Source organism: Diachasma alloeum, unplaced genomic scaffold, assembly GCF_001412515.2.
Source record: "Diachasma alloeum isolate Michigan unplaced genomic scaffold, Dall2.0 Dall_scaffold_00176, whole genome shotgun sequence".
In the NCBI taxonomy this organism is placed as follows: Eukaryota; Metazoa; Arthropoda; class Insecta; order Hymenoptera; family Braconidae; genus Diachasma; species Diachasma alloeum.
The window spans coordinates 2,560,702-2,583,998 of NW_021680342.1; the positions used below are offsets into that span (position 1 = coordinate 2,560,702).

At 37.4% G+C, this 23,297-nt stretch overlaps 1 protein-coding gene across 1 annotated transcript in view; it reads left to right on the forward strand.

The window, feature by feature from the left end:
* Positions 1-23,297, forward strand: part of LOC107038581 (probable G-protein coupled receptor CG31760) — a 105,147-nt gene that overhangs the window by 28,003 nt on the left and 53,847 nt on the right. The window contains exon 2 of the mRNA XM_015257803.1: positions 15,558-15,741. Coding sequence (XP_015113289.1) covers positions 15,558-15,741 — 184 coding nt within the window. The remainder of the gene's footprint in view (positions 1-15,557; positions 15,742-23,297) is intronic.

Here is a 23,297-nt window from a genome sequence, read left to right on the forward strand (position 1 = left end):
TCAGGACGGTGAAACATTCCATACAATTCAGTGATTTACATCTTCTACAATTTCATGTTACATAATATCTCTGTACTCACTACAAAGCTGCGATGGTCGGAAAAATACAAGGATCGAGAAGAATGAAGGACTTTCAATGAGAAAAAAAAGAACAGATGAAACGTATTTCATGTTTCCTTTATAACATTCCCTTGCGATTTCAAGCACAAAGACATGGGCGATTACTTCTCTCGAGCAATATTACGACAGAAGTTCTGATATTTCCATACTAGAACCTTATTGAAGAGCTTCAGTCCATTTGTTTGTCATTTTCTCATGACACTCCTTTGCTGGAGTACACTGCAAAAGATAGTGACGGCGGCGTAATTAAAATGTTAGACACAAAGATATGTCCTATCGGCCCACTTTGTGATGACTGAAATTTCGATTGCCTTCACGGAGAGAAATATTCAATAAAAATTACGTATCTTTTGCGTAATTCCGGAGCGAAATGTAGTTGTAGGAAATTTTACGGAACTGTCACTGAATTCTGATGCCAATGAAACCCCCGAAGCCGCGACAAAGGTCGAAATAAAATTTTTTTTTTCACCCCGAGCCAAAGAGTCAGATTTTCTGTTTTTCCAGAGGGAAAGTCGACTTTCGCCAAAATCGAATTTTTCAGCCGGGTCAACGTTGATTCCAACTATTCAAGCGCCGGGCTAGTCAGAACTGCCAAAAGTATATGGAAAAAGTGAAAACTGCGACACCGTTTTTTTTGGCCCCAGCCAAAGGGTCAGATTTTCGGGTTTTCCGGGGCAAGTGGATTTTCGCCAAAATCGAATTTTTCAGCCGGGTCAACGTTGATTCCAACTATTCAAGCGCCGGGCTAGTCAGAACTGCCAAAAGTATATGGAAAAAGTGAAAACTGCGACACCGTTTTTTTTGGCCCCAGCCAAAGGGTCAGATTTTCGGGTTTTCCGGGGCAAGTGGATTTTCGCCAAAATCGAATTTTTCAGCCGGGTCAACGTTGATTCCAACTATTCAAGCGCCGGGCTAGTCAGAACTGCCAAAAGTATATGGAAAAAGTGAAAACTGCGACACCGTTTTTTTTGGCCCCAGCCAAAGGGTCAGATTTTCGGGTTTTCCGGGGCAAGTGGATTTTCGCCAAAATCGAATTTTTCAGCCGGGTCAACGTTGATTCCAACTATTCAAGCGCCGGGCTAGTCAGAACTGCCAAAAGTATATGGAAAAAGTGAAAACTGCGACACCGTTTTTTTTGGCCCCAGCCAAAGGGTCAGATTTTCGGGTTTTCCGGGGCAAGTGGATTTTCGCCAAAATCGAATTTTTCAGCCGGGTCAACGTTGATTCCAACTATTCAAGCGCCGGGCTAGTCAGAACTGCCAAAAGTATATGGAAAAAGTGAAAACTGCGACACCGTTTTTTTTGGCCCCAGCCAAAGGGTCAGATTTTCGGGTTTTCCGGGGCAAGTGGATTTTCGCCAAAATCGAATTTTTCAGCCGGGTCAACGTTGATTCCAACTATTCAAGCGCCGGGCTAGTCAGAACTGCCAAAAGTATATGGAAAAAGTGAAAACTGCGACACCGTTTTTTTTGGCCCCAGCCAAAGGGTCAGATTTTCGGGTTTTCCGGGGCAAGTGGATTTTCGCCAAAATCGAATTTTTCAGCCGGGTCAACGTTGATTCCAACTATTTAAGCGACGGGCTATTCAGAACTATCAAAAGTATGTGGAAAAAGTGAAAATTGAAAAAAAAAAAATTTCACCGGGGGCCACGGGGTCAGATTTTCGGTTTTTACTTGGAACAAGGGTCAGATTTGTTAACACTTTCTTTTTTTATTTGGACAATGCATGCAAGCGGAGGGACAAGAGTGGCTAGAATAGATTCTGCAACCTTCTCCCCTTGTTGGGTAAAAATGTCAAGCCTCCACATACATGCATCTCCCCTCCACCCTCTCGTGAAATGTCGATTTTCGAGATTAAAAAAAAAAACAATAATTGCATTTTTTATTTCAATAACGCATGAGTAAACAGGGATATGAACGCAGATTTAATATAGGCCGATAGAATTACGGGGACCGGCAAGGATTTGGAAAGTCTGAAGTCCTGCTTACACCCAATAAGTGCTGAAATGGGACATAACCAGAGGTAGAAAGGTCTCGGAAGCACTTGGGAAGAGGCTTCCCAAGACATATCCAGTTCTGAACGGAAAGATCTAAGTAGAATTTGTCAGGTCCAATTATTCGACTCGGGGACTTGTCATAAATTTTCAGTGACATCGTCGCTAATTAAATAATTTCTAATTTTCCATGTAATATCACTGTATCAATCGAGGGATTCATTTCAAATTTTCAGTGTAATCTCACTGATATCAGGTTCATTCCACACTGATAGACTGATTCATTTATTCCAAACGAGATTCGTTAACTATCACCGAATGGTAGAGTTGAATATAACGAATGAGCATTTGGTAAGACCGAATAGACTCTCGTCTCCAACAAAATCCATTCGTTAACAATAACTAATCCGTTCTATCAGTGCAGTCAGTGTCCAATATAATCAATATTTGATAACAGATTCCTGAAAATCAGAGACATATTCCTGAAAATTAAAACTTTTTTTTCTCCGTGTTTTTACCGTAAACGCCAATTCAGGAAAATAAACGTCTTAAAAATCGGACACAATTGCATCAATTCAAGTCACTACACTGTCTACTGTAATGAAGATCGAAGAGTAACTTTTATTTCTTGAATTTGCTGCAACGCAAATCGAGCATTCGGCAATTCTCCCCTTCCATTACAAAGCTACATGTCCCTGATATCAACAATCAATCTCCGTGCTACAGAGCTCATTAAACGTGAGCGTGGTTGACTGGTTGTCTAATAAAGGACTCTGTGATATCAATAACGACATTTCCACTGGAATTTTTCTGCGCAGCCTGACGGCAGCATCATCAGTGGCCAGATTTTCTACCTCCCTCGGCACGAGAGATTGAATAACTGGATTTGTTCCAAGTAGTGAATCTACTTTCAACTTCTCACAATGGCATCCTCAACTTCATGTTATTCAGCATAATGAGCAGAGCTGATATTGTGTCTGACTCGGGATAAAGTGGAAACTCTTATAATAGGCAGAAAAAATCGTTGTTTGACTTTCAGCATTTTTTAATCATTATTTGCAACTGGAACGTAGAAGTTCGCGGAAAAAAAGAAATTCAGAATGAATGAGTTTGGCTGTGTTCGTTAGTTGGGTGGAGTTCAGTGTCATTCATTGCAGTCTAAACCAATAACTTCCCCCCAACTAACGGGGAATAATTTTTAACCAAACGCGTTGGTAAAATTATGCTTTCATTCGTCCTTACGGCAATCAGATGGCCGCAAGAAAAAAATACCCTACCCGTGTGGGAAATTTTCCTGTACAGGAGGATAATTTTTGCATTCATAGAAGTTTTTTTTCGACCGAATGAATCGTCAAATGTCATTCACAAATGGGTATTTTTTCGTTGAACTACATTTCTCCCCGCGATTACCGTTCGTACAATAAAATTTGCCATGATTTTGTAGGTAATTTTTATCCAAATCTTCTATCCGTGTGCATAATAATTCTTCTGATTCTTCTTCCTTCGTATTGCATTCGAATCTAGAAATCTTTTCCCCGAGACCGAATTTCCCGGACAAAATTTCTCCGAAAAAAGTTGCCCCGGACAAAATTTCCCCGAAAAAAATTCCCCCACTCCCACTCCCACTTATAACGTGGAAAATACAAATGACTATTTGAAGAGCATCGCAAATATTATGAACTATTAAACAAGCAAGCATTTGGATTCATATTATTAAGCAATTAGTTTGAGTCAATGTTTATTGGTTTGATGCATGTTATTAAGCGTGAATTCTTATTGTTTATTAAAGACTGTGAGTTTCTTGCAAAACTGCTGTGTGACAATTTTTTCATGTCTTTCCTCTGTCCACATATTCAAAAAGGAAATTGTGTCCGAGTAAATTTTGTCCGGGAAATTCTGTCCGGGGAAAATATCTCCTAATACCCTTGCATTCAAGCATAAATAATTTACAATGCAATTCCTACCTTTGAAAATTGTTTTTGTACGGATTGACTTTACATCTGACAAGCAACCGAGACCCACACAATGAGAGAGTATTCATTAGAGAACACCCACTTATTTGACAGAAACAAGAAGACGAGCGGAGGTGTAAAGGGGTTGAAAGGGGTTTGAGTGACGGGCTCAATACTCAAAGGTGTAGGTGTGGCTCACTATTGGCTAAACTATCCCCCAAAGCCTCAGCCATGTGTACACGTTGAGTTTGATGGAGGCTAACTCAATACCTCTGTTCATTTAATTGAGTTGAGGGTCCTCTCCGTGAATTCAGTTATACACACATCCTCCTGAAAATTTACCCTCAGGTCGTGGTTTTAAATTCTTCTCAGAGAGAAAACGGAGATTCGAATCGCAGAGGGCTAGGCACAGTCAGTCATACTGTTGTAATAAGAGGAGTGCCAGGGCATTCAAGAGTGAAACAATTGTGAGGATGATACTGCTGGAGAAACTCCGGAGCTAGTATTTTTCTTTCGCAACAATAGATTTAATTGACTTCACTTCCTGAAGTATCAGCTTACTTTCTCACTGGGAAAATATGTTAGTATTATAATAAGATTTGTTTCTATTGTTAGGAGAATAATAAACGATTATTCTGAGAATAATAATCCGGGTTGTTCTTCAATGAGAACTCTATTTCCATTCCAAATATACACAGAGAAGAAAGTTTGCATATAAATTTCTAACAAACAACATCTCCACTGAAATTCAAGGAATTTTTTCATTAGAAATTCATTATATCATTGAAAAATCCGTGGGAACTGTAAATTTCAGTTTAATTTTCCCGGGAAAATTAATGAGGGTAATTTGTCCTGAAACTGTAGTTTACCTGGAATTCCATCGAAGATTATACCAGTGAATTATTCAATCGGTACGATTTTTTTTGTAACGAAGAGGAATTTTGTTTACCAAATGCGATATGATAAAATTTCACTTTTATCTCGTCCCCATGACCTTTGTCCATGTATTCTTTATTGAATAACATTTCCCTCTCTAATTATCCCCTATCACAATTGCAATGATTGAGGGGAAAAGAAAACAATAATTCAATTCAGTAGTTTTACCACGATTTAGTCATCCCATTCTATCTACCTTATCGTTGTAAAGTACTCACTTCGAGAGCACTCCATTTGAATAGATGAATTTATTCAACTTCGATAAATCTTCCTCAGCCCATGCTGAATGGTCAATGACTCCCTGAAATCCAATAAATTTCAAAAGTACGCGATAGTTCCTCGAAATTACTTCTATATTACATTTCCACATCAGATTCAAAGAGATTCGCTTTTCCCGGAGTATAAAATATTATTTTTTGCATTCATTCATTCACTGCAATGGATTTTTCTCATCTTTTCAACTTTTCATGACAGAACCAGACTCGTGCTATTCAATATGTGGATTTTCCGTGATTACTATTCGGGTTTTACGCATAAACTCCGCAAAACTAACGCTCTGACTTTGTTATTATTATTATTTATTAGTGCATAAGGATACAAGTCCCATTGCATGGGGAGAGTAAATACAGGAAAAGCTTCAATTTGCTATTAAATTACCTTAATTTGTACTTTCATTTGCCCCCTGCTGCTTCGCTCGTCCCCCCCCCCGCGACTGGTCGAATCCGACATAATTTATAATTGAATTTATTCAAGACCAATAAATTTTTCAGTTAAAGTAAAATAATGAACTCCTAAAAGTATTTTAAATCTGTTGTATAAGAGTTTTAATTTAGCAGAAGGCTAACTAGGGAATTTTATATTGAGGAATTCCATTCCATTCATCTGAGCCGACATTGGGGCTTACCTGAACGGCCCCTATTTTCTAATATATAGAGAGATATTTACAGTGCCTATATAAAATATATAGTTATTTACAAGAAGCACAGAGTGAGTTAGATATCAGAATTGTGGCTTTTATCAAGGCATTTGACGAGGAAATTACAAAAGATTTTTGTGTCTTGAGAATCGCCGCGAATTAAAACGTCTTCAGAACGCGACATATCTTGTCATGAGATTGAAAATTTCAGGAAGAAATTAAATCTGATAATCGGACTTTATAAATAGGGTTAAAGTCCGTATAGCGTCGACTGTGTGTGCAATATTGTTTTTTTTACTGGTAAAACCAAATGTTGTGATAATATTTACCCTTGCGCGTGCTCTCAAAGGCCCTTCTTTACTCGTGTGCCATTCAATACGCTAAAATCAAATATTTTGGATTAAAACATTGAGTGTTTTAATCGTTCGGATGTGCATCCCCTCTTCCTGAAAATAGCAGACTATTCTCGGTTGTGTGCACATTTCCGTTTTGAATGCTTGTCTCACTGTATTTTTATTTTATTTTCTTTCTCATCATTAGTATACCCCAGAAATTCCAGCGTATAACACCTATATAACTGCTCTATGGTTTGGGTGGTGCTGAAAAGTTTCTTCAGTATGCCTGACCAAGCTCACACAAATGTGCTCTGGTTTCCACGTGAAATCCGTAAGCGAGGAAGTTCTTCTATTTTTTTTCCATTTTCTGTTTATCCTAGATTTTCTTCCCGCTTTTCTTTCGCGTAAACAGTGTCGCATTAAATGACTCAGCACTTTTTTATTCTCCTCCCTCGGAATACACAGGATTAGTTTGAATAGACGTTGCGACTTGGCGTGTTTTTATCTCAACACCTGTCGGCACACTGAGTTACACATGGTTGGGGGAACCACCCTTCACGATTGGGCTGACTCAAGTATTTCCAAAAAATTGAATCATGATTAGAGTATTGAGTGCACAAGAGTTGATAATTGTGAATCAACTCTTGTTCAATTAATTAATTTCAATATCGTTTGGGGGTATTCTGGCGAACGGATTAAAAGACAGGGAAAAAAATTTTGAGTTTTCAGACATCTGCGGCAGTTTGAAAATTAACAGGAGAAGAATAAAAAAATGAAGTGACTTTTTCACTAATTTCCAGCGACAAAATCCCTAAAATTTAAATAATTGTACTTAGTGTTCAAATATCCCTGAAAATCGGAAATAAATTTCCAAAAAGGAAAGATCATTTTATAAAAATTACAAATATACTTCTGAAAACTAAAACCTTCTCTTCTCCGCGGCAGGTGCACCGAAATATCAAGAAACTTTGCCATTAAAAATTCATAATTTGATGAAAAAATGAATGGAAACCGGTTAACAAATAAAATTAATAGATATCGGTTTTTTGACTGACGCAAACGAACGTTCTGATAATATTTACCTTCGCGAGTTCACTGAAAAGACCCTCCCTCACACGTGTGCCAACAAATAAGCTAACCCCAAATAGTTTGGATTAAACTATTGCGTGTTTTAATCGTCCAGGTGTGCATCCCTTTTCCTGACAATAGCAGACTATTCCCGGTTTTGTGCACACTTCTGTTGTGAATGCTTGTCTCACTGTTTTCATTTTATTTTATTTTCTTTCTCGTCATTAGTATACCCCAGAAATTCCAGCGTATAACACCTATATAACTGCTTTATGGCCTGGGTGGTGCTGAAAAGTTTCTCCAGCATGTCTGACCAAGCTCCCACAAATGTGCTCTGGTTTCCACGTGAAATCCGTAAGCGAGAAAGTTCTTCGATTTTTTTCCTAGTTTCTGTTTATCCTGGATTTTCTTCCTAGCTTTCTTTTGCGTAAATAGTGTCGCATTAAGCGACTCAGCACTTTTTTATTCTCTTCCTTCTAAATACACAAGTTGAGTTTGAATAGACAGTGCGAGCAGGCGTGTTTTTGCCTGTACACCTGTCGGCAAATTTAGTTACATGTGGCTGGGGAACCTATCCTTGACACTTGTGCTGACACCAAGTATTTCCAAGGAGTTGAATTATGGTTAAACTATTGACTACACAAAAGTTGATGGTTATAAATCAACCCTTGCTCAATGTATTTCATCATTGCTGGAGGGTATTCTAGCGAGGGGATTAAAAGTAGGGTTGATTTGAACTAGGGTAGAACACTCCGGAGGGAAGGCTGAAATGCTGTACACTATTGAACAATATTTGCTGAAATTTCCGATACGCAATTTTTCGGAAAACAATTCTTCAGCTTTTATGGATCTGTGGTAGTTTGAAATTTAACAGGGAACGAATCGTAAAATCAAATGATATTGTCACTAATTTCTAGTGACAATCGATAAAAGTTTGAGATAGATTTCTAAAAATGAAGGATCATTTAATAAAAATTACGAATCCATCTCTAGAAACTGAAACCTCTTTCTGTAACAGTTCCACTGAAATTTCATTAATTTCGGCGTTAAAAATTCACAATATGATAAAAAAATTAATAAAAACTTCACTTCAATTCACAGTTAATTTAATGAAAATTGATGTAACCGTCAAAGTCAATTGAATATATTCCTGAATTTTGAATTAATTGATAATCGAGGTCATTTGGTACGGAAAATTCATGGTTTCATTGAAAATTCCAGTCAATTGGCGAACTCTCGTCCTGATGCAGTTAAAAAATGTAGAATTTCATTGAATTTTCAGGGAAATTTGAATTTTCATAATTCCCCCCCCCCCCCAAATTGAATTTAATGTCGTTCTCCTAACAATCAGTACTAAACTCTCCAGAAAATCAACATTTTTCCCTCATCGTTCATTTACACCCACCGTTTTCTGTGTGCACCACGTGATCAACCAAGTACAACAACGAATAAAATCCGCAATTTGAAATTTTCAATTTTGCAAATTTTACTATTCCACGAATAAAACTCGAGTAATTTGTGAAAACAGTATCAAATCACTGGAGTCTGCCCATTCCGAGAACCTAGAATGAGGTATTCATCGACGAAGCCCAGTCAAATTATTTCAATCAGTCCCCGAAATCGAGTGCAACGAAATGTCCAGAAACTGGTGCAGCGGCCGTTGAGGGCAGCCTATGGTAACCTTAAAAAGAGACATTGGATTCTGCATTGAATGCAAAATTACATGTCTGTCGATGCTGTTGTAACGCACCATGCAAAGCGCATTCAGTTGATAGTCCCACTGCATTCATAGGTTTGCTCATGAAACAATGTGTACAGATACCTTTCCACTCAGTATTTGCCAGTGGTACAATGCACATCAAGTCTACAATGCGATCGTTCGCACATAATAGGCTCTTTTCCATTCATTCTGAAAATATACGAATTATTAGTGGATAATAACTGCAGTTTTTGTGGCAATTAATCAACATGTGGAAAAAATAGAAACAGACACTTTTTATTCATTAAATAATGCATACGTATGGAAAATGTGGACGATATTGTGAAACAATGAATTGAGTTCAGTATAATTGCTAATGGAAATTGAATTTTCATCAATTTGCGAACCATACTCCTGTATGACGCGTGCCGAAGGGCTAGGGGAGAGGTTGTGAATCCTCTACAATTCGACCAGAGCTCGGAGATTTTATCTTATCACAGCGCAAAAATTAATTTAAATTCCCTAAATCAAGTTTCATTCGTTTTCGTGCTGATAATCCAGCGACATCATTGAATATGCATTGGTTTGTAAAATGAACATGTGCTGTTAAAATTCTCCTCCAGGTATGTCGCTAATTAAACTTGGAGAGGCTGTTTTGCGGATTTTTCGCAACTAGAGGAACAAGGGAGGTAACGTAGAGGAATGCCTTTCCAGTTTATCGACAGCACCCATTCTGGCTGACTGATATGCTTCTCCACTTCAGTGTAAGCACAGCTATGTACTTAGCTGTGTCATGTATACCAAGTAAAGATTTCTGAAGCCCAAATACTATTGCCAGGAGTGAAACGAATATTTCATGATGCAATTATTTTAGGGGAAATACTAGGGTTTGTAAGTGCATGGAGAAAAATTCTACTTTGTATCATTTGAAATGAACATTTCTCCGGAAAATCATGGAGGATTTTTGTAAATTAGGTCGTCCGGAAAATTAGACGGTCTAGAATCTCTCCGAAAATTCAGTGTTCAGACGACTCCAATTTTCCAAACATTAATTATTAACGTTATTTCATGCGTCACGCGTCATGAAAAAACTTCAACATCTGATTTATCTTAACCGAATTTTTACTCTGTTCTGTTGATTACTGTTTCCACACGGAGAAAATTTTTTTAGAAAAATTCTAGTGCTAGCACGGGAAAAGAGGCGCAAAGTGACGGCCAGGAAAAAATTCCAGTGCCGACACTGGAAATTTTATTGGGGAAGATGTGAATTTTTCCCCGTATTTCTGTGAAAATTTCACGGAAATCCCCAGAAATTTTGCCAGAAAGACCAAGAAATTTTACCTTAACAGCACTAGAATTTTTCACAGCCGGTGGATTGTGATTTTTTCTAGCACTCGTACTAGAATTTTCCTATAAAATTTCTCTCCGTACAGTAAAAAATAATTGTATATATTTTCCGTGCATTCTTAAATCAAAAAAGGCAATCAGTTTCGTCTCTCAACGTGCAATAAATGTGGAGAATCACCGGAGTCCAGGATCTAGTTGAACGTCAATCACCGCTATCATCGGCCCTAAATGTCCCAATAATGAAACGAGTTGGCAGAATCCATATGTGGTAATGGATAATATGAAACGCAGTCTGTGGGAGTGAACTCTTGCCGTAGTCCCTCAGCAGAGATAAATATTTTCAATTGCAACTCGAACCATTGGTTCTAATCCCTTTCAATCCGGACGCTCAGCTGATTGCTCCGTTGACAGTGACTCAAATTGTCTTTTTTCATCGATTGACCTAGAAATTGTTGCCATTTTATCTTTCTCGTTAAGACTGTTCTCGTTGAGTTTCACCCATTCATTTTATATTTATTTATTTATTGGTTCTTTAACGATATTTGCAGCAAGGGATTTGCCATCGCCCGAAGGCCTTCAGCCTATTTTCACTTATTTGAGGGCAAAAATAGGTTTAGACGACTCAAAAAAAATGTTTTTGTTCTATAAATTGTTAGTAAAACTAACAATTTATCAAAAATGTATTCCCAAAGTTTCAAATAAAAATTTCAATTCATTCTGAAGTTATGCGTGATTAAGTGAGCGTCTCCCGTTAAATGATTCTTGAAATCTCGTGATAAACACAGGCGGCAGATCCGTACTTCATTCCCGGACAATTCGCCAGCCAAAGTTATTTTATTCAAGTGGCGATTGATGTCGCCACGAGCGTCAAATATAGGCCACTCAACCCGACGTGATCCATTTTGTCGACAGGTGTGAAAAGAATAACGCGCATTATCACATTACTAATTTCCAGCAAACCCTACAACCATAACTCTGAGCTATCGGTAGGTGTCTGGTATGAAATTCCCGTGAGTACAATTAATCCATAATTAATTGAGTATTGCAGAGGGGGAATTAAATTCCACTCTCTAGTGGATGTTCTTTCGACGTTGCCTCCCTGCCCCATACACCCCCCAAATATGGTGGATTGAAAAATGTGATGGTAAACCGTGTGAATTTAATCACAGTTTCAAAGAGCTTCGAGAAATTTGTGATTAAAAAAGTTAACCATGTTAATATTCATTCATTATTGAATATTTTCAGACTTTTGCATCATGTAATTTCTTTTTCCCTCCAAGCTGAATTGAGTTTGAAGTTTTTTAATCAAATCACTGCACAAATACTCCACGAGGAACTGCATCCATTTACCCAATATATTCATCACGAATAGTACTTTTAAAATTTCATGATGGGCTTACATCGCTGCTATTTCAATGACGGCTTTTACGAGGTTAATCACACAATGATGAACCGCCGTTGAAGTTTTACCACAATATGTATCTGAATATCAGTAGTACCCCTCGGCGATCCCGGAAGTCTGCGTTCAACGGAAGCACTGAATATATTCAAACGCATGGAACATTACGTTGTGTTAGATTTCTCCTTCAGGCTCAGGCTCCTCGTTTCACGTTCCCGCGTTATATTTATTTTTCAGGATTCATAAAAGATGCTGGAGAGCAAACTTCATGCCCGCACTGGGATAACCCTCGCTTCCGGTCAATTCTCGTTTAAACATTCTTCTTGGGTGCCTCACGGGGGATTTCACAACTCATCCAGAGAAATTGAAAAACAACATTGCAGAATTCGGCGCCTCATATGCCTCGTATTTTTTCCGCAAATCCTGGTATAACGGGAAACGAAAGCTTCGCGTGAGGGATATAACCCCCGGCAATACCTTATGGCATCCTCATATTGGTTGTAAAACTCACACTAGCTGCCTGCCGGGTATGTATCACGTAGAAGCTATATCCGCAAAGCTCGCAGATAAACCGTATTCTTACGTCGCTTCCCTCGCAGACACAGAAACGCAATGTCCTTCCTTTTTTTTTTTGACTCCCGATAAAGTTCGAGTTGACTGGGGAAAGCCGCACGATTCGATCCATCATCCCAATGGTTGCCGAAAATTGGCGAAGAGTGAGTGACACTTCGGGAGGTCGACACTCGCAAGTGATTGGAGCAGTCTACAAGTCTACTGGGGAATTCCGCTTGAATGACGCCCCCCTGGGACTCGAAGTTACGGACGACGTATTCACTTTCATATGTCACTTGTCAATTTTTCGTGAACTCAGACACATCTCACTGCACGAGAACCTATTTATTACTGAACGTGAAAGAGATCTTGAATCGGCAGTAGAACTGTCTGAACATTTTTTTTATTTCTATCCTAAAATTTCAAATAATATTTTGTTCTGTATTGGAAAAATTTTGTCCGGTTAATTGTAAAATTCATTGGGGTGTAATAGTTTTTGCAGGGCAAATCGTATTGTAGTGTTATCATTATCATCATTATCTTCACCATCATTTTCCAATAACTAGTGTGACCCCAGGCACTAAATCTTCATATTACAATAAATAATTTTCCCGTGTTCTAATTCCTATGCTCACTGAATACGATTTTAATCATAATTACAATTCAATTTTTCTAGAACACACTTTAGAGTGTGAATTTCTGGAATTCAATGTTTGTTGATACTCTGGTAAAACTGCGTGCCCCCACTGTTATCAATTTTTAGTTAGTTCACACGGTAATTCAATTAATCTGTTCATCTCATCAACACAACTACGTGCTTAGAATATTATCATCTCGTGTTTTCAGCACCAAATTAAAAATTAAAACTGTATTTGGAATATTAAGTCAGCTTAATTTTTTTTATTCACATCAGAAATTTTGTATTTGGATATTAATATTATTTGTTCAAAGTGAAGAAATCGATCATCATGTTCATTATATTGCATTCAGATTCTGCTGTGCACGGAAATTTACCCGTGAATATACTTGAAATTTCACAACCATGCGATCCCTAAATTCGATTCAATGTCACTCTCATGAGATTTACTATAATATCTTTCACGAAATTTCAAGAAATTTCTAACAATTTCTTTTTTTTAATCGTTATGTTACATCGCTTCGACCCGGTTAGGGTATACTGCGATGATGATCAAGACTTTAAATGGTTAGATCGCACCATTCTACCCGGCCGGGATTTGAACTCGGAACCTTTCGCACGTGAGGCAACGAACTTACCCACTGCGCCAAGCCACCGGGCATCTAACAATTTCTGTGTTGTGCCTCCGAATTTTCAACTCGTGCATTGATAATTAATTAATTGTTTCCCTCATATAGAGGTCCGGAAAGTTGAAGCATAACATACAGCCTCCCGCTGTGCATGCAACTTATACCTTAAAAACATCTAAGACTTGACCAAGTCGATAGCCCGGGGATAATGCGAAAGCACAAAATTTGCTTTTCACAAATCAAATGTTATTGTTCAACACTCAGTTTCCATTAAATTTCATCGCGGAGCTTGCACCGTACGATAGAATGATTATTCTTTGTTGTTTGTTCATTCGTTCACCCCTGCTTCCGCCAGTTCGACAAGTCAATCCTTGCGGAACCACTCTATTCTCTAGGCTCCCACATTCCCGAAATTGCGTTTGTATCTTTTGAACATCAAACGGTTATTGTAACATGCACTGTTGATCCCAACTACCGGTTAAATCACATTTTTCTGACAGTTCCTCCAATTCCCTCTGTTTTATACTGTCACGAATGGCTTCAACCATGTAAGAAATCGATACCCAGCTAGCTGAAGAAAAGAAGACAAATATCACAATCGTAGATAGACGTAAATCTTGGAACGTTCCATTTTCTTCGTTTTATATTTCATCTTGTCTGATAATACGTAGTATCCATTGGCACTACCTCTCAAATCGTCCGATAGAACGACCTCATAAATTTATATCATGTCGCCTATACTCCGGGAAAGCTTACACCGATGCTTGGATAGGAGACCTGGATATTGAGGGCTTACGCTGTGATCTGTCTATGGTCGTCTTCAATCGATTCAGAAACAGTCCTTGCTCCTACTTTGTATATCAAAGTCCGTTTTTCTTCATTCAAAAGAAGAAAAAACAGTACAATGCTAAATCTTATTCAAAGGTTTAGAGATTGACTGGGCTCTGCGTAATCAATATCTAGGAATTCTGTACAGGAAAGAGTGGATCGCGATGTTGGAATTATGCATATATCCGGCTGTGAAGTTTCAACAGAGAACTTGATGGTGGAGGTAATACAAGGTGATCTCAAACCACAGGAGGCTCCTTAGTGGCTTGAGACCACTGAACCGGAAGGAAATAACCTTCCTACAGAAGACTCAGCCATTTGCAAAACGATGCCATTAACTACTGCACTTGTTTCACCTATTCCTCTTACCACTTTAACCCATTATAGTCGATGCCACGTAGCAATTGGGGATCATCAGGCGAATGTAACTTGGAGGAGCGTCTTAGATCTCCTATACGGTTCATTTCAGCTCAGCTTACGCCTCCGTAGAACCGAATTGCATTCCCAGGAGCGTTCGTCTCTCGAATGGAATCCAATATTATTTCAAATTATTCATTCTACTATTGAACATTGTTCAGTGCCTTATTTATGCAGATGTTATAGTGAGAAAAACGAGTACCAAGACCCACGCACGAAAAAAGTTAATAGAAAAACCTATCGAATTCGTTTGAAAATTCTATTAAACTTTCTATTAGTCTTTGGCTGATTCTATTGACATGTGCAATAGAATAAGTTATATAGAAAAACTGAATTCTGTTGACTTTTTCTAGTGAATTCGATAGGTTTTTCTATTAAATTTTTTCGTTCGTGCCGCTGAACCTTATTTCAATATTCTGCTTACTTTGAAACGAAAAAAATTCGTGTACCGCCGAGGAAACTTTTTACTTTTGATGGCCGAAAACTCGTGCGGTTACACATCCCATTTGTCCCCAACTGAAATGAGAAAATGTATAACTGTGACTGGAGCGCAATGGTGGATGAGTTCTTTTTAAAGATCTCATCAGAACACGAGGTGTATTTATCAACACCTGTTCACCTCAATGGATTGAGTTGAATTGTTCCTGTTTCTCTCTTATCGCTGAACTTTTTTTTCATTTTTATATCAAAAAGTTGATGAAGATGTGAGAAACAATTTTTTGCTTTCAGGTTATCACACTTACACACTCAACGATACGTCCCACACGGATCGCATTGAGGATGAAATTCTTACGGTGAGGTACGAGGATGGTCGGTGGTCAAAACCGTATTACGACTGCGGTGGTGGAAACATCTGGATGCTGACATATACTGTACCCTTTTTTGGATACGCCAACGATTCGTATTTTTTCAAGTGAGTATTCAATGGTATCTCTTTGCCCCGTTGCTACCCAGCAATATTTATGACTATTGGGATGTAACAAAGGGAAATATTTCGAGTGACTATTATCTTCAATGTGACGCAGAAATTCATGAGTTAACTCTGTGGTATTGAAAAGGGTCATCAGTAAACTTTGAATGCTGAGGGGTCATTAGTAAACTGTGAACAAGAAAATATGACGCGCAATTGGGATTTCAATATCATGTTTCTTCTATTAAATTGAACAGTTTCAAAAAATTGAACAGTTCCGAAAAATCGATTCCGAAGCTGAAAAAATTCTCTCCGCTTCTCAGAAGTTGTCAATAATCTTTAAAATCGAGGATTCCGTTGTAGTTCCCTAACTACACCAATACCGATTAAAAGTATATTTATACATGGAAAGCTTGCCAATTATATTTTCACAGTCATTCGGTAGTGGCTCAACGCGCGCAAGGCGCATACCGGACGCGGAACGAAGTGAATAGAGTTCCTGCGAGCTTTTCTGAATGTTAACGGGATTAAAGTCCTGGTGAGCTAATTGGAGAGGCTTATAGACGCGATTAACCTTTTAACTTGAAATTCTGGATCCCGGTAGTCGCCAATTAATATACTGATTCAATTTGAAACTCAGTTGCCTGTTTTTTCGTTTTGAATAATGTAAATTTAATTCCCTGCACTCGGAAAGTTAACTCAATGGCTCCTGTTGGTTTAATTAAGGACAGTTCTCAGAGATTTGTCAGGTTCATTATAGAATCTCCGTAGATTGAAACTCCAGGAGTGATTGGAGCGTTCTGAAGACGCTCCACAATGAAGGTTTCGATTTCCTTATTTTTTTTACGAATGTGGGGAGTATAAACATAACCAGAATTGGAAATTTAATTCAGAATGAGTTGAATCGTCGGATAATATAGCCGCGGTGGCTCTCGTTTTCGCGAATTAAAACGTTCTACTATTCATAAGGCGGACTGTACTCTGTGGGGAAATACAATAATCAGGTCAGCAACATTTCAAGCGGTATGTAAATGAGAACTTTTCATTTTCAGAACCATCTAGTCTCGCATTCGACGTGAATTCAATGACTCATCTTATTTCGGTACGGAAAGAACATGTCTAGAAATGGAGAAAAGTATTTTAGGCATTTAATATGCTTTGCACGTATCAACTCGATAGACAAATGTATTTTTGTGATACATCGGGAGAATATACAGAAAAATATGTGTTGTATGTATGGGCGATATCCGAACCATATATACGTATAATAGGATATGTCTAATCTTCTATTCCTTGTTTATAATTTATTTTAGAACGCCGAGAACAAAACGTTTTTAATTTTTAGGGATGTATCCATTTTTTTCTAGTCACTAATTGGAATTACCCGACATTTGAGGGATTCAATCACTGAAATTAAGGGACGAAGTTCTTAAAATTTACGATTCTGTCACTGGAAATTATTGACAAAGTGACTCGCCCTAATTCCTCACTCGTTAAACTTTATAATTCCGTAAATCGTTAAAAACAAAGTTTTTCTTTTTCTGTAAGAATAGACATTCCCAATGTTTCACATGTACTATACACAAAAATTATACAGATCAAGTATTTTGTTCACATATAGACTGTTAAAAATTTTTGTCATGTGAAAGTTCCATTGAAATTTCAAGGAATTTCGTAATTTGAAGGTTTGAAAAAAAATTTAATTTGAAAAAAATCGATGATAACTGCAAATTTAAGTTCAACTATTCCATGAGAATTAACTGAACTCACGAAAATTCAGCGTAATTTGGTACTGATTATTTATATTTTGATTGACAATTCAATCATGTTGGAAATTTTCATCTTCTTGCTGCGCAAAAAATCAGAATTTCATTGAATTTTAAGTGAGATTTTGACAATTCGAAAATCGTTCTCCCCAAAATTACCAGTAAACTGTCCTGGGCATTGCAATTTTTTGTCTAACAGTGTAGTCTTTTCCATGGAGTTTCATTCACAAATAGTTTTCAGCATCGTATCTCACACGAAATTTAAACAATCAAGTTGCATTGTTCCCGGATGCAAAACAGGAAGATAATCCTCGACACGGTACAGCAGAATTACTCAGGGGGAACAAAGACGTATGGTATGAGACTTGGATGGTCTGGAGTTGTACAAGCCCCGACTTCTGCGAATGTAGGGAGGCGCCTCTTCACTTGAGTCTGGGGCGGGGGGAGGGACGAGGTAGCGACGTCGTGAAGAATTCCCGAGAGGTTGGATGTTCATATAGCTGCCTAAATTTGACTAGAATGTTATCTCTGAGTATTGAAGAAACCCATATCTTCCATTTCAATGTATCCGTGAAGCTTCCGCGTACTCGTGAAATACTCAATTATCGGGCGACTCATTCAAGTGTCACATTGAAACGCATTGTACTTTTGATTACTTCTGAGAGTTCTCTAAACATTTACGTTGTCATGTTGTCCACAATATCACGCTAGTGCTATAAATTCATGAGTTCATTCGGTGATTGTGCTGAGCCACTTGTGTAAATACCAGTTTGAAAATTTAATTTCTCATTAGCTCGAAAAGTCGAATGACTTGAATAGTGAATAAACACTTTAAGAGCTAAATGAATCATTCAAGTATGAACGCTGCAGGACTTTTACATTCTAGGCCACTGTTTCAGTTTCTCGATTTTATGTCACATCCGCAATATTTATTCCGGGCTGTTACTTCGCACAAGACAAAAAAGTTTCTGGTTTCATGAAAAAAACAATAAATTCTAGATATCACAGTATATGCATTGCATTCTGATGGAATCCAAACAACTATTCATTCTCTGGAGGAAATGTATTGAGTTAGAAAATTCATTGATTAGAGAAAGAAAAATTAAATTTGATTGTGAGAGATCATTGGGTCAGAAAGACGAATAACACTGATAGAATTATTGTCATATTGAGGGATTCAATCACTGAAATTAAGGGACGAAGTTCTTAAAATTTACGATTCTGTCACTGGAAATTATTGACAAAGTGACTCGACTTTATGATTTCTCACTAAATCAAAAAATCATTTTACAAATGGCATCAATAGTGAAAAAGCTTTGTTAACAGCAACAAAATCCGGCTATTGGTGAAGGATCAAATATCATGCTTACGGATTTTGAGGGAGGATTAGGCAACGTGAGATCCGTCTTCAAATTTAGATTGCACAGATATACAGAAAAATAAAAAGCCCCGGAAACATTTCGGGACAGGACGATTTTCAATTCTGCGAATTGTTGATCCATGTAAATTCTAGGGACGTGAGGATTCTTGATCCCTTTAAAAACATGCTCTGGTTGCCACGATTTAACGTCGGATAAAAGGTTAGCCCATAGCCGGTGTTCACTTTCCCATCAGGTTATTTCCATCAGCGGCTCGTTGACTTAGACCTCTGTGCGATCTCCAAATATTTGGAACAATGAGCGGAGAATAATAATACAAAAGGATGGGAATTCCTCGGATATACGAGGGTGATTTATTTGTTTTTGGTAGATAGACTTCAATCTCTCAACATTGTTCCATCCTATTTCGAGAAGACGAGGTCAGAAAATTGACATTTTCACGAGTTGTTGTCTTTTCCATCGTCCTTATTATTCCTATCGAATGAGAGGTTTCACGGTTAGCTGCTGGGAAATTCCGAGAATGCTACTCCAAAAACACGGAAATTCTCCCGATGGGTACTTCAAAGTAAGGAATGCCATGACATCAGACATCCCTTTGAAATTTAATCGTGAATTTCTTCGACATTGGAGGATTGAAATTATCTTCTTCTGGAGGAAAGGTTTATTCCAGTGAAATGGTTCATCTGAATTAACGTAGTTCTACCGCTCCAGAACATTTAGAGATTATTAAAATACATACGATACAATTTCCAGAGTTTCTGCATACGATTTCCAGAAACTCAATTGGATCCGGAGCACAGGAAAGAAAACGTTTTGATTTTCAGGAAAATGTTACTGATTTTCAGGAACCCGTCTCGATTTTTTAGCAATACGGAGCTATTTTAAACAGTATTTATCTGAATCAAATGAAGCGATTTACTCAAATAGTTTATTCACAGCAAATCAATAATTTTTAAAAAACATTAACACATTTTTCCTCCATTCAAGTAGACTTCATTAGTTAGAAATGAAATAATTGTTTAGGCGCAGAAGAAATCGAATTTATTGAGAAATAAGACTCCTTTGTTTGGAATTCATCGATTTCCAAGAAAACTTTTGTGGAAACGAATAGAAAATTTGGAAAATGAAAATTTTTATTTCATCCAAATACGTCGTCTCTCTGGGTGCAAAGCAAAAACTCTCCGGACACTGTGAAAAATGTCCCGTAATCCTCACCAGTTTTTTGGCACTCATTTATATGCACTCCCGAGTGTAATGCTCACAGAAAGGGAACCATCGAGAAATATAACGAATAGTCCCGTCTCGGACACGGCTTCTTAATCCGTTTTTTCGCTCAGTTCCATTTCCAATTAGATTTTTTTGTCATCATGTTTCTGTGTGATAGGAGTTCCCCTCATAAATCCTTGCTAAAAGCTCTCATGGTTCGTATAATGAGATAAGCGTGGGAAGGGGGAGGAACAAAGAGGAGATAGCACGTCATTGTATGAGATATGTGAGCGTGATGGTGGAAATGTAGGCACAATTATATCGCTCATGAATGACGAGTACATTTGTTAATTTGGATATGAGTTTGTTCGCGCACTCGTCTGTCCACTAAACTGTTTACAACTTTCCGAAATTCTGATAACGGTTCTCCAAACATCAAAACGTTCATAACTTTAATGATTTTCATTGAATATTTATGCGATATTCTTTGGGAAAAAAGCAATCTTCGCACGATTTTGTGGTGTTATAGTAGAATTCAGTTAATTTTAAGTAATGCGGTCTGATTAAGAATATATAAGCATAGATCTGTAGTTTTTTTTGTAAAAATTGAGGATTTTCTATTTTGTTCACAGGAATTTTATACTTCCTACATCAAAAATTAAAATTTTTCTGTTTCTTTATAATTTTTTTTAAATGTTCCCAGACGGTTCAAAGTGGAGGATCATGTGAGATATTTTTCAATATTTTTAATTCAAATGAAGTTTATTTAATTTAACTAAACCATTTCCGATACAATTTTTCGATCATTCGACAAGAAACAAAAAGTTAAATTTTTCTATTTCTCTATCAATCTTCCCAAACGATTAAGGTATCTATTTTCCTCAGCTTTTATGAATGTTCCCTGTCGGTTTTGATTTATCTAAGAGTTTTCTGAACATCTATGTTGACATGTTTTGCGCAAGCATCACCCCAATTTTATAAATTCACGAGTTCATTTGGTGTTTGTGTTGAGCATAAATACCGGTTTGAATGTTTAATTTCTCATTACCTCGAAAATCTAAATAACTTGAATTTTGACTAAATACTTCAAAAGCTAAATGAATGATTCAATTATGAAGATTACGCTGCAGGACTTTTACATTTAAGGCCACTTCATTTCAGTTTCCAGATTTTATGTTAGATTCGCGACATTCTCGTTGCAAACAGAGAAAAAATTCTATAAATACTAGTACATGCCGTCTCAACTAAGGAAGCTTTCGCGCATATTTTCGCATCGGTAGTAAAAAGCTGGAGAAAAAAAAATATAATAAACATCTGAGGGAAAAGCCAGAGAGCAAGAGCTCGTGGCTGAAAGAAAATGCAGCAATAACGGCTCTTGAACCATTACCTGCTGGGGATTATATGCGGGCTGTGACACTTTCCCAGGATTTGTTGCCATATGTTGTTTAATATGGAATTCTTCCCCTTAGTTGCACCGCTGCATTATGAATTTATTCAATAGGTTGAAAAATCGCGTTATTTAGCGTCAGCTTCAGAGGGCACATTTGCAATTCCTTTTCTACAAACAGTTCTATACATGTCAAAATGCTTGAGCACTATACAGCCAAGGATTGATCAATTGATCAATTTCTTTTCTATTCAGCTACAACCGCAATTGAGCAATACATTCTGCCAGTGCTTATTCAATGATAGTGGGGGCCGTGCTTTTCGGGAAGTGAAAACTTCCACTGCTATTTCTCAAGAGTCGAAGATATTTCCCCAGAAACTCGTTACACTCTCTGGTATGAAAGGTATTACCTACCATATCGTATACATTTTTCTATTATGTCGAAACACTCGCATACCAGTGTATAGGTGAGGTTTCAATTCTTCTGAGATTGGAAATTCTGAGAGAGGGCAAAGAGGATTTTCGAATTTCTATCGGGAGGAATCCTTCACATCCGTCGTCTGTTTATCGCATGAGAAAATGAACGGTAAGAGATTCGGGCGATCCTTGCATTAAAAAATTCTGGATGCAGGCCAAGATGTCGGGGTCTGACTCAGGGTTATTACTATTTATTATCATTTCAGAGTAATGATTTTTATGAATAAGTCATTATTAATACATTCACTTTTTGTATTTGCTACAATTTTTTTTGAACACACAGTTTGAAATTTTTTTTAATGCCATTCGTGTGTTTTTATGAGGAATGTCTGAGTACTTTGACAATTTTTTTGCGTTGGAATCCTTTTTAACGCATACACAGCGAAAATGAATGTCTGGATAAAATGAAAATGAAAATGTAAATTTCGGACGAACAGGTGTTTAAACATCTTAATTCACGTCTGAAATTCTGACAAATTTCCATTTTATTCAAACATTTTTTATTAATAAAAAAGGTTATTAAAAAAGTATAAATATATATTTATTTATTCATTTATGAATGAATATCTTCGTTACGAATTAAAATAGAAAAAGATTCTAAAGAAACCAATCTTTTAAGCTAATTGTAAGATAAATTTGAAATATTTCCAAGTCTTGTACAAGTGCGGCGAAATATATTGCCGACCGCAAATGTTCAATTTTTTTTTTAATGGAGGAATTCCCAATGTAATTTAATCGACGGGTTTGATGATAATTGTAAAAAGAAATGTAAGGATGAGATTTTTTCAAACGAATCGTCGTGATCGAATCGTCGTTTGGAGTCGTCTTTATGTAAGCCGTGTCTGACTGAATATTGACCGCGATCACCTCCGCGGTGGTTCCGTTATCTGGCGAAGACTTACGAAAATTTTTCCAAAATTGTTGCAGATTCGAAGTGTTAATTATAGTACCTAGATTTCGCTGTGATTTAACAACCTGCGAACGACCTAATAGATTTTCGAAATAACACGGAAAGTTTGAGAATAGTTTGGGTAAACCACAAGTACGCACCGCGCTTAGTGAGTTTTCACCGTTAAAAATACACACATAATGGCTTTCCGAGTGTTTTAAGAGGAGATATCTAGTAGTGCTGAAGTAGTACTACAAAGTACGTCATAAAATACACATAGCACAGTGAAACGTGGAGATGAGCTCGTAAAGATGAAAAAGAAGAAGAAGGAGGAGACAACGAAGGAGTTGATGAGCCGTTGTTCATTCTCTCCTCAATGAGAGGTCGTTACGATTCGAAAGTATACGCAAGTATCTCAGAGGTCTCGGGAGAACTTGCAGACTAGAAAAATTATG